The sequence below is a fragment of the Spermophilus citellus genome, assembly GCF_964194105.1.
Source record: "Spermophilus citellus genome assembly, chromosome: 3".
NCBI lineage: Eukaryota > Metazoa > Chordata > Mammalia > Rodentia > Sciuridae > Spermophilus > Spermophilus citellus.
The window spans coordinates 74,707,768-74,723,078 of record NC_138184.1 but is presented as its reverse complement, the minus strand read 5'-3'; the positions used below and the strand labels follow the sequence as shown (position 1 = coordinate 74,723,078).

The following is a 15,311-nucleotide window of genomic DNA, read 5'->3' as shown; positions in this document are numbered from 1 at the left end:
AAAGAAAAACAAAATAAAAATACTAAAAAGGGTTGGGGATATAGCTCAGTTGGTAGAATGTACCTGGGTTCAATGCCCAGTATGGCAAAAAAATTTAAAAAAAATTTTTTTTGAAAAAAAAAAATCACAAAAATATACTACCACTTGGTGGTAATTTTACTGACTTGATTTTCTAAGGTCAAAGGACTCAGAATGCATGTAGCAAGCTAGAGGGGATCTGGCAGTGTCCATTTCACAAAGTGTGACTCAGCAACTGGGGTGGGGAGACGGGTTGCTGTCAATGAGCAAGGAACTCTATCCCAGGGCCCCACAACCTCCCTGCAGGGGCTTTAGTACTGAAGTGCTGGCCCTGGGGACAGGCAGATAGGCTCCTCTACAGGGCGATGGGCTCTCACTTCCACTTATGCCATGAGGATCAGCATGTCTCATCTCCCTGGAGAGGCCAGGGAACACCAATGCTCTCATTCCTGCTGAGGTCAGCAAATAGGGTCTCTCCAGAAGCGGACTCCAAGAGGCCTGCTCACCCACAGCAGTGCCTGTATCCAGCAAGCTGGGACTGTGCAGTGGGAAGCTAGCTGTTGCCACAGAGGTATAGGAGAGCACAGGCTCAGCCACAGCTATGGCTGGGTTGGTGTTGACAGGGCTCGGCTGGATCACACTGACAGGCGTCACCACCATGGAGGATGCTAGCAGCAGGCTGGGGTCCTGGTAGTCAGACAGGTCAATTCTCTTGCCAAGGCTGGGTCGTGGGGGCTCACAGGTGGTGAGGTGGTTGTACATAGCCAGCAAGCTCTCTCCAAGGCACTTCCACCTGCAAAGAAAGAGCCACCACACCTGGTCAGCACCTTGTTACAAGAGTCAACTGGCCTATAGAAAGACAACAGAGATGCTTTTGGAACTATAACTTCCATGGGAGTGAAGGGAGATAGTTAACATTTTGTCATTGTTGTAAGTGACAAAATCTTGAGCATAATACATCTGAAGGTGGAGTAGCCCAAGACAGTAGAAGCAGGGGCTGGCACTTTCCTGCTCCTCACCCAGGAGAAGCTCCTAATGTTCTTTTACTAAAGGGATGCTGCTTTCCTGATTTTTAAGGAATAGCAGTTAGTGTCCCAATGGTCACCAGCTAATAACAGCAGGAGTGCCAGAACCGGATCCCGGTGTGTCTGATCCAGGAAAGGAACTCCTAGACAATGTCTCTGAGGAAGGTGTATATATGTCGGGGAGGGAGGTGCAGGGGATAGAACACTGATGCCAAGGCATACTAAATTTAAAGGTTTAAGATTCAATGTCAGAATTTTTTAAAACAGAAATTGAATGCCAGAGTTCACAAATGGGCTAAACTATCCTAATACCAGCGTGCCCTTCTTGATTGGGGAGGGCCTCTCACATATCATAGGGCTCACAAGGGTGACCTTCAGAGTTCCATCTTGCAGGAAGGAAAGCACAAACTTGACAGCCAGGGAACTCCAAACCTGGGTTCAACTCAAGATTTTCCAGTTTCCTTCTGGCAAGTGCTTTAGTTTTCTTTTCATCTCTGGATAGGGCCTTACAGAAACATGGCAGATGGCTGGGGTCAACAATGGTGAGAGCCAAAAGGAACTAAGACTGGGCATACTTGAAAAAGAACTGAGCTGCTACTTAGTAGTCAAAGAATAGGTACATGTCTCCAGCCTTCTGGCATTGGTGCTCCCAGCCTCTACCCATGACATTAGCTCAAGGTCAAGCTTGGGGCTTCTCTCTCCTATGCAACGTGGTGTCCCACAGAGGGTCCAATAGCCAACCCAGCGTTCCTAGAGACACAAAATAACCTACGTGAAGAAGGGGATTGGCTGCACCAGTTTCAGGTCTGGCTCCTTCTCCAGCACAATCAATGCTTGCCTCTTTTTCCGAAGTCCCAGGGCCTCATCTACGATGGCCTTTGTCTCAGCAGCACTCACTGACACATCATGAATTGACATGTCACTAAAAACATGTAAAACAGGGAGAAATTACAATGTTACAATCTAGAGCCAAGGCTGAAATTTTATAGAGAGGGATGTGTTTAAGTTAACATTCTTTAGCCTGTATCCATTCTTCTCACATATAAAATAACCACTTGAATTTGGCCTCAAATGGGCAGTAACTAGCATTCTTAATACCCCCATAACTAGAAATGACTAACAACCTTTGTTCCTTCTAAAACCCACAACTGAGAAGAGAAAGGGATTTTTTTAAACTTTATTTTATTTATTTATTTTTATGTGGTGCTGAGGATCAAACCCAGTGCCTTGCACATGCTAGGCTCTACTGCTGAGCCACAACCTCAGCCAGAGAAAGGGTTTTTGTATGTATTAATATTATCATAATGCCTTGAAAAGCCACAGCAAATAAAATCATGCTCTTGATTATTTATAGAAAAATTTAAAAGCATTTAACTATCCTATACTGCACAACCCAACAAAAAAACCATTAGACAAACCAACTCACCAAAGTCAATGGTATCCCCCAAATACAATAAGGGTAGGGCGCTGAGGCCTCAGATGCCCTTCCAAAGTCACACTCTGCTTGAAGTGACCCAACAAAAACTGCCCTCCTGTACAGACTGTCCTGATCCCAACAGGGCTACCCAACACAGCCACTCAGGGACTTGGTTCCCTCATAACAGATGTGAACACAGGCATAAGCTCATGGAGGACAGATTAAAACAAAACACCCCAGTATCCCTAAATAGTTGAGTTCTAATACAAAAGGGCAAGAGGAGCTGGCTCATCTGGAGGTTTGGGGGAGGTTCACCTAGCACACAGAAAGTGGCAGAAACACCACTGGGAATTGAAATGTGAAGGAGGAGCAACCGCAGGACAAGCAGAGGGGTGGGAAGATGACAAGGCTATTTCTCGAAGATCTTCTCCTTGAGAACCAGGTTAGTACACAGTGGGAACCAGAGAGAGGAGACAGAATGGTACACAACAGGGCCAAGCCTGGAGTCTACCAGGTACCTGAAGCAACTCTAACAAAAGAAGCTTGAGAGGAAAAACAGGAGGTGAGAGTGAAAACCAGAGGACCAGGCTAGAACCTCCTGGATGATGCAGCTGGGTTCTATCCTGGAGGCAAGGCAGAAACAGCACAAGATCAGAGGTATGCTTGGAACACTGAACTTGAGCAGTACTGGAGACAGAACCTTGATAAGGAGAAAGGAGATAAGGTGGGAAGCAGGCTGTCATAAGCATCCAGAAGACAACTAAAAAACACTGAAAACTTTCAGGGCAGTAGGAAAGGAGAGCAGCAACTATGTTTACCTCAGCCTGAGAAGGCAGAGCCAAGCTCAGGTACAGCTGAGAGATAAATAAGGCAGGTTGAGTAAGCTCATTAGTTAAGGGGCCACTATAGGAGATGAAGCCCTGGAATTCAGGGCTCCACCTACTAGGAGTTCAGGACCTGAGAGAATGAGGTGCACTCCTGCTATTTATCAGCTGTACAGGGAAGGATGCAACCATATGGGATGACACAGACTTACCATTTGAGGAACATTCTGAGAGAGTCCTTCCGGAGACAAGGCTGTTCCTCGAAGATCTTCTCCTTGAGAACCAGCCCTTTGCTGTACCTGCAATCCTTTTCCAGTGCTTTGCAAATAAAGTATAGACACGCTGGCAGGGAAAGAAATAGGACTTTTGAGACTACACTTGGAAACCCTGGACTTACCAGTTAATAGAAGGAAAATGTTCCCACTCTGGAATCAAAGAAATGTTTGGTAATAATTGCAAGACAGCACTTTATCCAATTCCATTAAGAAAGATTTCTAAGATTATAATATCATATAATAGTATATTATAATATTATAATATAGATGAGGCACTCCAACATGAACAGACCCAAACACTGCCAGCAGAGGATAAACTATATGAACTTTGTAAAGGACCTTGACGCTGCAATCCCACTTCTAGGAATTGCTACAGAAAAAAAAAAAAAAAAAAACATGGGGCTCACAGTGATGAGATATTGGCCAAGTGGAAAACCTCCTTCAAAAAATCTGGTAACTACTCTGCCCCACCATAGGGACCTGGTTAAGTGAAGTTCAGCTGATCCACACACTAGGTTGCCAAGCAGCCATTGTACAAATGCTCAAAGAATGTGCTGAAATGACCAGAAAGAAGGCCATAATATAGCATTGCGAAAAGAGAAAGGAAAAAACAAGACACATACTGGGATTCCATTGGTACATATAAAACTATTTTTTCTTTTAAATTTTATTTACCTCTATTTTCCAACATTTCTTCTTTTCCTTTTAAAAACTATTCTTAAAGTTATTGTCTACAATTTAAGATATGTACTTCCTTCATGTAATCAAGTACCTTTCTCAAGTCATTGATCTGGAAAGCCTATGTCAATTTTGGCTCCTCCAGGACTGGAGACAGTAATAGATGAACTAATGCTTAGAGACAAACAGGATGACAGATTCATGAAGCAGAACTACAATGTGAGTTATAAAAGCCTTTATCCCTTATAAGTGGAACTAGCCCCTGGCAAACAGTACCACTGAGTTCCCAGCTACTCTGTGTTGCCAGGTCTCACCAGTGAGCACTCAAGGATGCAGTAAAGTACCAACTCCATTCTGCCTGGGCACTGGGACTACCATCATGCCCTGCTATGCTTCTCAATTTGAATGTGGTTAGGCTGCAGTTCACTCCTATCAAGAATAACCAGAAAAAGAAGGAACTGGAGCAAAAGAAGGAGGAAAGCCAGAGCAGAAGTGATCTGAGCATGGAGGTCTTGGGAGAGGAGGAAATAATATGTTTCTGATGTACCAATTCAGGAGACAGAAGAGCCTACTCATGACACTAGTCAGGGGCCATGCCTTTGAAGGCACACAAAGGGTCTGCACCCAGCATGCTGCATACTAAACTGGTCCAAAGATGCCTACCTCAGGTAAACAAGGAACATGGTTCTTCTGGGAGCACAGTGGGACCTGAGGGTAGCCATCAGAAACTTCTAGAGAGAAAACCAGGGAGGAACTGGGAATCTGGATGGTGCTTGTTCTTAGCAGGCATATCAGCTGCAGTGAGGTAAGCTTGCTATCTGTATTATGCTTACCATTCTACAGAGGGAAGACCTGAGAAATCTCAAGGAAATAAGAGGAGGTTAATAGGCCTTAACCCAACACCCTGCCTTCTTATCTCATTAAGCATGAATTCAACATGCTGCTTTTACTTTTTGTATTAAATGAATGGAAAATTTATGGGGCTCTAATATGAATCAGTTCAATCCCTGTGATGATTAACTTTATGTGTCAATTTGACTGAACCACAATATGTCCAGACTTCGGTCAAACAATATTTTGTGTATTTCTGTGATGAAATTAAATTTTAAATCAGTGGATGGAATAAAATAGGTTACACTCCCAAATGTGAGTGGGCCTCATCTAATCAAGTAAAGGCCTTAGTAGAACAAAAAGGCTGACCTTTCCAAATAAAAGAGAATTTTTCCTGCCTGCCAGACTTCAAACTTGAACACTGATTTTTTTCTTGTCTTCTCAATGGATCAAAACATCAGCTCTTCCTGGGCCTGCCAGCCTACAGACTGCAACTACACCATCAATTCTCTGGGGTTGAAGGCCATTGGACTTGCTCGCCTGGGTCTCCAGCTCACCACCTCATCCTATAGATCTTGGAACTTGTCAACTTCCATGATTACATGTGCCAATTCCTTATAATAAATCTTTTTCTATATATGTATATGCATATCTAATTGGCTCTATTTCTGGAGAACCTGTGTACAGGCCCCCAATTATGTATTTCTCACAAGGACCTTACCAAGCATAATTTCTACCATAAAAGAGAGGTACAAAAACTAAACTTGTTGGCTTGAGAGAGGACGGCTGAAAATCGAAGATGGTACCCAAACTGTAGGAGGAACTACAAAAAGAAACTAAAAGCCTCTGAAAGACAAAACCGCTAGTCAAAATGTCATACTATAGAACTGTCATATTCTGTTGGTGATAAAAATTGGAGGAAACTTCAGAACAAGTGCATATGTCTACTGAAGGATATATTTATAAGAAATGTTTATAACAGCATTATGCGTAAGAGCCCAGAGGTGGAAAAAAAAACCCCAAATGTCCACAAATAGAATTGTTAAATAGTACAGACTACACAGCAATGAAAAAGACCTAGTGGCTGCTATGTCCTACATGGGTGTACTCACAGACAGGATGACAAGCAGAGAAAGCCAGGATGAGAAGACTTCTGACTCTACTGCAAAGAAGTTCAACTATTGGCAAAGTTAATCTCTTATAACAAAAGGGAGAGAACAAAGTTGCTTTATGGGGTGGTAATGAGTGGAAAGGACCTAAGTAGCCTGCCTTCTGGGTTGTAGCAAATGTTTCATATATTGAAGTATTTTCACATACACAAATTGATGGGCCTCATTGTGCACTTTATTTTTATTTTATTTATATATTTATTTATTTGTGTGTGTGTGTTTGTGTGTGTGTGTTTTGCCTCAATTAAAAATATTTTTTAAAATGGTTCTGGAGAACAAGAACTAGAGGTAGAAGAGTGAGCAAGGCCTTGCACTTCTCAACATACTCCATTCTGTTGCCATTTGGCTCTTAAAATGAAAGGGGAGAAAAAAGACTTCCCAGCTTCCAGAACTGCGAGAAATAAATGTTTATTATCTAAGCCACCCAATCTATCATTTTGTTACAATAGTTTGAACTAAGACAGAAGTGGGAATTGAGGAATGAGTTGCTATTATAACAAATACCTACAAATGTATAAGCAGCTTTAAACTAGGTAATGGGTAGAAAACTGAAGAGTTCTGAGGTGCATGCCAGTAAAAATCATATTACCATGAAGGGATTGTTAAAGGTGATTCTGGTAAGGGCTCAAAGAAAAAAAAGGCCAGAAGCTGTTGAGAAAGTGCATAATTACATCCAGAATGTCAGTAGAAATATGGATATTAAGGGCAATTCTGCTGAGGTCTCAGGCAGAAATGAAGAACATGTTATTGGACAACAAAGAAAAAGTGATTCATGTTATAAAGATGCAAAGCACTTAGCTGAATTGTTCTAGTGTTTTATGAAAGGGAGAATTAGTGAGCAATGAAATTAAATATTTACCTAAGTAGATTCCTAAGCAAAGTGTTAAAGTATAGCACAGTTCTTCTTGACAGCTTAGTTAACCCTCCATATCCACAGGTTCTGCATTGGCAGATTCAACCAACTACAGACCAAAAATATTTGAAAAAAAAATTGTGCCTGACTTTTATCATTATTCCCTAAACAATACCATATAACACTATTCATTTACATTGTATTATGTATTAGAAGCAATCTAGAGATGATTTAAAGTATACAGGAGGATGTGCATAGGTTATATGCAATACTATGCTATTTTGTATAAGGGATTTGAGCATCCACAGATTTTGCTACCCAGGGAGGTACTAGAACCAATCACCCACAGACACCAAAGGACAACTGTATAGTAAAATACAAGAAGAGAGAAATGAATCCAACCTAATACAATGAATTAAAAGAGGAGTTACTTAGCAAAAAGAAATGAGGACTTAAAGATATGGAATATTCTCAGCCTATATATATTGCAAAAATTGCAAAAGCTTGTTCTGAAGAAAATACTTGTATGTGGCAATCAACCATTTGATAACAAGATTTATGTATGAACGACAAACTTAATCACTTATCTCAGCAGAAGCTAGGAACAGAAATGGAATTATACTAGCAGAAACACCACAAGTTGGAAATAAAGGGAATAGAAAAAAACAGGAGGGAATAAAGAAAGGCTATGAATGTGTGCTATCCTTTAAAAAAAAAAAAAAAAAGGAAAGGTAATGAGAGGGGCTGGGGACATGACCCAGTAGTAGAGCACTGGCTTGGCATGTATGTGGCACTGCAAAAATATGGATAGATGAATGAATGAATGAATACAAAAATATATAAATAAGTGGAAGAAGGATCCCAAATATAATTTCGGGTCATTAGGCTGCCACTCCTCCACTCCTACCATAGGAGGCAGGACTTGTTCCTTAAACGGTGGGCTAACTCTCCAGTTGGCATGAGCCAGGATATCCCAGATCAGTGTCTCAGGGATAAGGCCCTACAAAGTAAGAAACATAGGGTCAAACCACTGAGTTGTGGGAGTGACACTCTCCCCAATGGGCCTAAAGGGCAGAGCATAAGACCAAAGAGAATTATTCCTGAGCCTTGTGACCTAACGAAATTTGCCTTGATACGTTTTGGACCCATCACCACCCTTCTTTCTTTCCTATTTCTTCCTTTTGGAAGGAAATGTCTAGTTTATGTCTGTCCTATCATTATATTTTGGAAGTACATGACTTAATCTTGCTTAACAGGTTCACAAATGGAGAAGAAGTTTGCTCCAGGATGAACTATATTCCATCTCACCTATATATGATTTAGATGAGAATTTCTGGAATTGATGCTAAGACAAGTTTGAGGGTTACTGGAATAAAATATGTATTTCTTGCATGTAAGAAGGACATGAATTTTGGGGGTCCAGGGAAAAATACTGTAGACTGAACGTTTGTGTCTCTCCAAAATTCATTTTTTTTTTCTTTTCTTCTTTTTTTTTTTTCCAAAATTCATTTGTTGAAGCTCTAATCCCCATGTGATGGTATTTGGAGATGAGGCCTTTGTAATATAGGTTTAGATGAGGTTATGCATGTGGATCCCCCATGATGGGAGTGGAATGGTGTTCTTTGGTACTGGGGATTGAACCAAGGGGCACTTAATCACTGAGGCACAGCCTTTTTTTGTATTTTATTTAAGAGAGGGTCTCACTGAGTTGCTTAGAGCCTCACTAAGTTCCTGAGGCTGGCTTTGAACTCGAGATCCTCCTGCCCCAGCCTCCCAAGCCACTGGGATTACAGGCATATGCCACCATACCCAGTGATGTTCTTAGAGAAGAGAAAGAGACTGGAGTTCTCTCAAGCTCTCTCTTTTTGCCATGTGGGGATATACCAAGAAGATGGCCTTCTGCAAACCAAGGAAAAAGCTAAGATCAGATACCAAGTTTGCTGGCACACTGATCTTAAAACTTTCCAGACTCCCAAACTGTGAGAGATAAATCTCTGTTTTTCAAGCCACTTCATCTAGAGTATTTATTTTTACAGCAACCCAAACTGATTAAGACACAAAAGATGGGACAATGCACAGATGAAATAAGATAGCCAAAGGGAAAAAAATCACTCAGAGAAAATATGACTTATTTTTATAAAGCATCTGATAAATCAAGAAAGACAAGAAGGCTATGGCATTACTATGATCCCAGTAACTTGGAGGGCTGAAGCAGAAGGATCCCAAGTTTGAGGCCAGCCTGAACAACTTAGCAAGATCCTGTCTAAAAATAAAACATAAAAAGGACAGCTCAGTGGTAGAGCATCCCTGAATTCAATCCCCAGTACCATTAAAAAAAAAAAAAAAAAAAAAGCAGGGGCGGGGGGCTGGGATTGTGGCTCAGCGGTAGAGCACTCGCCTAGCATGCGCGGGGACCTGGGTTCGATCCTCAACACCACATAAAAATAAATGAATGGAATAAAGGTATTGTGTCCAACTACAACTAAAATAAATAAATAAATAAATAATTTTTTTTTAAAAAAGACAAAATAATAAGTTAGGGGTATAAGATAATAACATTTCATTCTCTTTGACAGTCTGGCAGAAAGTCTGTCAGTGTTAACTTTGGCTACCAGCTTATACCCAAGCCACCCTCCCTCCTCTGATGCAAAAAATATAAGCAAATGGAGAAAGCACCAAAGCCTGGCTCACTTGTGTAATCACTGAGGGTGTACAGGACAGTGATGAGGTTGTCCAAGCAAGGCCAGTGGTCAGGATTGCACCGCAGCCCTTCCTCAAAAGCATGACGGGCCAGGGGGAGCCGGATGAGTCTCAGCGCCACATGTCCAATTTTATACCAGAGGTTGACATCTGTTGAGTCCAACATTACTGCCTGAAAGAAGCATATGCACATTTGGTTGCTGAGATCCCAAGAAGTACTAGCCTGCCACTGCACTACCCTCTTAAATGGCAAAAGTGGCATGATTGCCTTATAATTGATTAGCAAAGCCAGTCCTCAGAGTTACACTTTTTAAGATCCAGAGAAATGACACATAATAAGTTATAAGGACCAATTTATTTAACTCAGGACATTTTTAAATCTATTTTGTTAATTTAACAGGTAAAAGAGGGGGAAGGAGTAGAATGAAAAGAAAATATGGCAGTCTTCTGGGACTCTAGAATGATTACATGCTTTGGAGAGACCTTAGTTCACATCCCTGCTCCATTACTGATTAACAGAATGATCCTAAGCCTGTTTCCTTATCACTGAAATGAGGATAAAGACACCTTCCTTGCAAGACAATAATTAGAAAGCAATTAGAATGGTGTCCAATTATCACATTACAGATGCACCCAGATAAAGCAATGGTAATATAGAAATAATGGCAATGCTACTATGACAGTATATTGTCAGCTCTGTTCTTCATACTTGTATGCATATCAACAAGTTTGATCTTCACAACTGTCCTCTTTTTTCATTATTTCCACTACACAGGTATAGACCAAGAGGGTCAAATAATTCACTCACAGTCTCGTGTGTACTGGGTAGCAAAGGAAGAATTCACATGCAGGTCTTTGCACCCAAGCATGCCCTTGCCCCACCACTGCTCTCCAGGCCTGTATGTAGTTACTATTAACACCCATTGACTAGGACCTTCTAGTCAATGGGTGTTAATAGTAACTACATACAACGGCTTGGTGATGCACTGCTACAAATTCTTTTTGGCCAACAAGACCACAACCACTTCCCTTCAGCAAGAGCTTTTAAAACAGAGAAAACTAAGAGCTGTCAAAACTGCACCTCCAGGGCTAGGGTTGTGGCTCAGCGGTAGAGCACTAGGCTAGCATGTGTGAAGCCCTGGGTTCAATCCTTAGCACCACATAAAAATAAAATAAAGATATTAAAAAACAAACAAAAAAACAAACTGCACCTCCAAGTAGAACTCCATGGCTGTCTCCAGATCCTCTCGCTGGGCTGCCAACTGAGCCAGGTTCTTATATGTGGAATATTTCAGTATCAGCCCAGGGTGTTTCAATCCCTCTTTCTCATCACCAGATGAAACTGCCTGTGAACAAAGGAAACAGGGCCAAAGAAATGACGCCTAGGCCTTGAATCTTGTTATAGTTTAGATATGAGATTCTCCCCAAAAGCTCATGAGTGAGACAAAGCAACCATTTTCAGAAGTGAACTGAGATCATGAGGTGTAACCTAAGTGGTGAATTAAATTCACTGATATGGATAGTAACCTTAGGCAGGTTGGATGTGGCTGGAGAAGGTATGTCACTGGGGGATGTGCTTTTAGAAAACATATTTTGTCCCTGGTAAGCAGTTAAGCAATATTTCTCTTTCTTTCTCCCCCTCCCTCCCTCTCTCCCACCTTTTCCTCTAGTTCCCTGTTGCCATGTCCTAAGCTGCCTTCCTCCTAAACACCCTTCCACCACAATGTTCTGCCTTACCTTGGGCCCAGAGCAACAGAGTTGGCCATCTATGGACTAAGACCTCTGAAACTGTGAGTCCCAAATAAACTTTTCCTCCTCTACATTTTTCTTCTCAGATCTTTTGGTCACAGTGATAAAAAGTTGACTAAAACAAAGTTTCAGCAAATAGTTTGCAGGATGCCTAGCTTCCAGTCTAGCCTCTTCTATGGGCTCTTGAGTCAGTTCAGTGTCAGCCTCCACTAGAAAATAAAGGTGCTAGAATAGGTGTTCCTAGAAGATCCCAGCAACTCCAACTTCACTGAGAGAAAGACCACCATAAGGCAGTTTGTAAAAGTATGGGCACCAACAGAGACAGAGGGAACCCTCCCAACCAGTATCACTATACCTGAGGGCTCAAAGTCTGAATGATAACATTTACCAGCATTTGTAAGCCAGCCCAGTCCTACCCACTGTAGGACTGAAGACGGAGGACAAAGTATAAGGAGACTTTCTGGGGCAGCAGGTAGGACCTAGAACTTCAACCCAAGGAACCCTGGATTAGGAGTTAGGAAACAGAGCTCCCAACCTTGTAAATTGTCATGAGACCATACACAAGTTACTTTAACTAAATAGTGTCTTATAACCTCTGTAACAAAAGGACAATCATTCCTAGCCTGAATAACAAAGGTAAACATGAGCTTAAAAATAAATATTGTAAACATCTTTATGAAAAATCTTAGAAAACATATCTTCTAAGAAATTACTGATTAGAAAACTATTACTCTACCCATAGGACAAAGACAAAAACATTTTCTAACAGAAAACTCACTGGCACAAAGAAGCAATTTCCAGGAACTAGTCCATATTACAGTTTTGTCCTGAAACCAGTGGCTTCCACACACTATTCTTTTTTTTTTTAATGTCTTTGTTTATTTTTATTTTTATATGGTGCTAAGGATCGAACCCAGTGCCTCACACATGCTAGGCAAGCGCTCTGCCACTTAGCTACAGCCCCAGCCTCTCAACACACTACTCTTTTTTTTTTTTAAAGAGAGAGAGAGAGAATTTTTTTTTTAATATTTATTTTTTAGTTTTCAGCGGACACAACATCTTTTGTTTGTATGTGGTGCTGAGGATCGAACCCAGGCCACACGCATGCCAGGCGAGCGCGCTGCCGCTTGAGCCACATCCCCAGCCCAACACACTACTCTTCATGTTCAGAATAAGCAAGACCTGAGGACATACCATCCTCAGGAAGCAACCCTTGACTAATCCAAGAAACCTAACCTGGAGTTCTTAAGGAGTTCCATCAAGACTGAAAACTCAAAGCAAAACCCATACATTCATATTCTACCGTTGTCTGGCTTAGACTGTAAGAAGGTCCCCAAAAACCAGCTGACCAGGGCTAGGCCTCAAGTATCTTTACTCCTCAAAATATAGAACTCTTCAAAAAAGTTAGTATGATCAAAAAATAGTGTGAGTCTACTTCACAGACTAAATAGCAACAGCAGATGCACTCTTAACTGACCTCCACCTAATGACCACCTACATCTAGCACCACTCTCTATATTCCTTAAAAGGTTCACCCTAAGAAGCCTCTCTGTGATGCCACCAGCTAGGCTACATACTTCTTAGGAATCAGCTGTGATCCAGAGCATAATCATGTCAATGATTTGTGAATTATAATTACCCAATTTAGTTTAATATTAAGTATACCAATGCATATAACTATAAAAAAAACTTTTTTGTATATCTTTTATACTTTTCAATTGTTTACAATGATCATGTTTTACTTTTATAAGCAAAGGGGAAAGGTGCTAAAATGATATACACATGTATGACTACAAGGTTAACACAGAGCCAGTGCCCTTAAGTTAAAGGCTTCCTACCTTGTACCTATCTGGCATTAGCTCTGTACTTAGAATGCCTGCTCAGTCTTACTGTTTCCATTTCTTTCTTTTTTTTTTTTTTTTTAAAGAGAGAGTGGGGGGGGGGGAGAGAGAGAGAGAGAAAGAGAGAGAGAGAGAGAGGATTTTAATATTTATTTATTTTTTCTTAGTTCTCGGCGGACACAACATCTTTGTTTGTATGTGGTGCTGAGGATCGAACCCGGGCCGCACGCACGCCAGGCGAGCGCGCTACCGCTTGAGCCACATCCCCAGCCCACCTGTTTCCATTTCTGAGATCTACTCAACCAAGGGCTGAGAAGGAAGACCCACTCTTGAAATGAGCCCAGTGTCTGACCTATACTAAAGTTTAGAAATATGGATTCAATTATTTTCCCTCCCTGGGCCCTCTCTTACTTCCTACTAATGAGAGAAGGGCAGGCCACATTTCCCATACCTTTAATTCTAAAACAACATAACAAACAACCAAAGAATCCTGACAAGCTAAATAGTTAGAAATATGAGAAATACTTTGAGAGAAGTGATAGATATATTCTGCTGAAAATTTAGATGCATTCCATCTCACAGGCAGTGAAAATCATAAAGGGGTAGAGTTTTAAGACATAAGCATCTGCCTTCCTGGAGGTGGTAAGGGACTCTGCTTAACTGAAAAAAAAAAAAAAAAATGTGTGGTCTTGAATATGCCTGTAAAGTCTGTTTGCTTCCTGAATGCAAGCTATGGAGCTACAGCCCCAGCCCCTCAACACACTATGGGCTCTTGAGTCAGTTTAGGCACCTGAAAGCAAAAACTTTTCTTCCTAATGAAATATAAACCTCTCTTAAGTCAATTTCAGGTTGAAACCAATTTCCAAACCTCATGTGACATCTTCATGACTCAGTAAACTTGAGGTGTAACTGACAGCATGGTCCCTACACTAGCACCAGTTCTTCCTACCTACCCTTTTCTGGCATTCCAGAAGGCAGGGGCAAAGAGGATAACTTGAGCCCAGGAGTCTTGCCTGAACAACATAGTGAAACTCCATCTCAAAAAAAAGTCCATAATGTTCTCACACAGACTCATGGTCTATCACCCAAATGGCATCTGCCAATATATGCTGCCCAAAGGATCATTATGTATCAGAAAAGCTGGGATCGAATCCTACCCTAATACTTCATTTACATGAGTGGCTCTGAGCCATTGAAACCTCACTAAGCCACAAGTTTTCACATTTGTAAATGGGAATAATACCCCCACCTACTGGGCAGAGTGGCTGTGAAATAATAATGGGCACTTGAACTGGAATCACTCAACCCTCACAACAATCCAAAGAAGTAGGTACTCTACAGGTGGAGAAAATGGGGGGCTCATAGGTGCAATACTATTTTCAAGGACAAGAAATGAGAACACAAAGGTAACATCCAGCTTCACAGTCCAGGTGCTACCCACCATAGCTCACTGCCTAGCCTGCAAGTTCCTTACCTCCCGCAGCAGGCGTGCCTCCAGAAGCTCATGGTAGGCTTTGGCAGACTCCTCAAATCGGTCATGTTTCTGCAGATCCAGAGCTTTGTGATATAAGGCAAAAGCCTCTGCTTCCTACAAACCAAGACAGGAAATGTTGTCATAAAACACAAAGGTTTGTCTTTCTTAAACCAAAAATGTGTATAAAGGAAGTTATAATCATGTCCATGTTCATTGTCAGCAGCTGCAGTCTCTAGTGTTAAAACAAACAAACAAACAAACAGCAACAACAACAAAAACAGTAGAACTACAATCTCCCAGGCACTAATCACTGGAGAAAAACTCCTTATGAGCACCCCTTCCCAACAAGGAGACATGAGTAATGGAAACATTACCGAGTCTAAGCAATGGCAAAGACAACATAGAAAGCTGGGACACGGAATCAGACATGCCAAGATATAGGCCCAGTGACCCTTTC

The 15,311-nt window shown here is 41.4% G+C and overlaps 1 protein-coding gene across 7 annotated transcripts in view; it reads right to left on the bottom strand.

Annotated features, from left to right (window-relative positions):
- Positions 1-15,311, bottom strand: part of CABIN1 (calcineurin binding protein 1) — a 138,863-nt gene that overhangs the window by 109,380 nt on the left and 14,172 nt on the right. For 6 of the 7 annotated variants that reach the window (XM_081288485.1, XM_081288490.1, XM_081288489.1 and 3 more), the window contains 6 exons: positions 14,855-14,968; positions 11,002-11,136; positions 9,782-9,962; positions 3,497-3,626; positions 1,816-1,965; positions 396-811 (listed from right to left, as the gene is read on the bottom strand). In XM_081288485.1, the coding sequence (XP_081144611.1) occupies positions 396-811; positions 1,816-1,965; positions 3,497-3,626; positions 9,782-9,962; positions 11,002-11,136; positions 14,855-14,968 (1,126 nt within the window). The remainder of the gene's footprint in view (positions 1-395; positions 812-1,815; positions 1,966-3,496; positions 3,627-9,781; positions 9,963-11,001; positions 11,137-14,854; positions 14,969-15,311) is intronic. The other variant, XM_081288488.1, reaches the window with a different exon arrangement.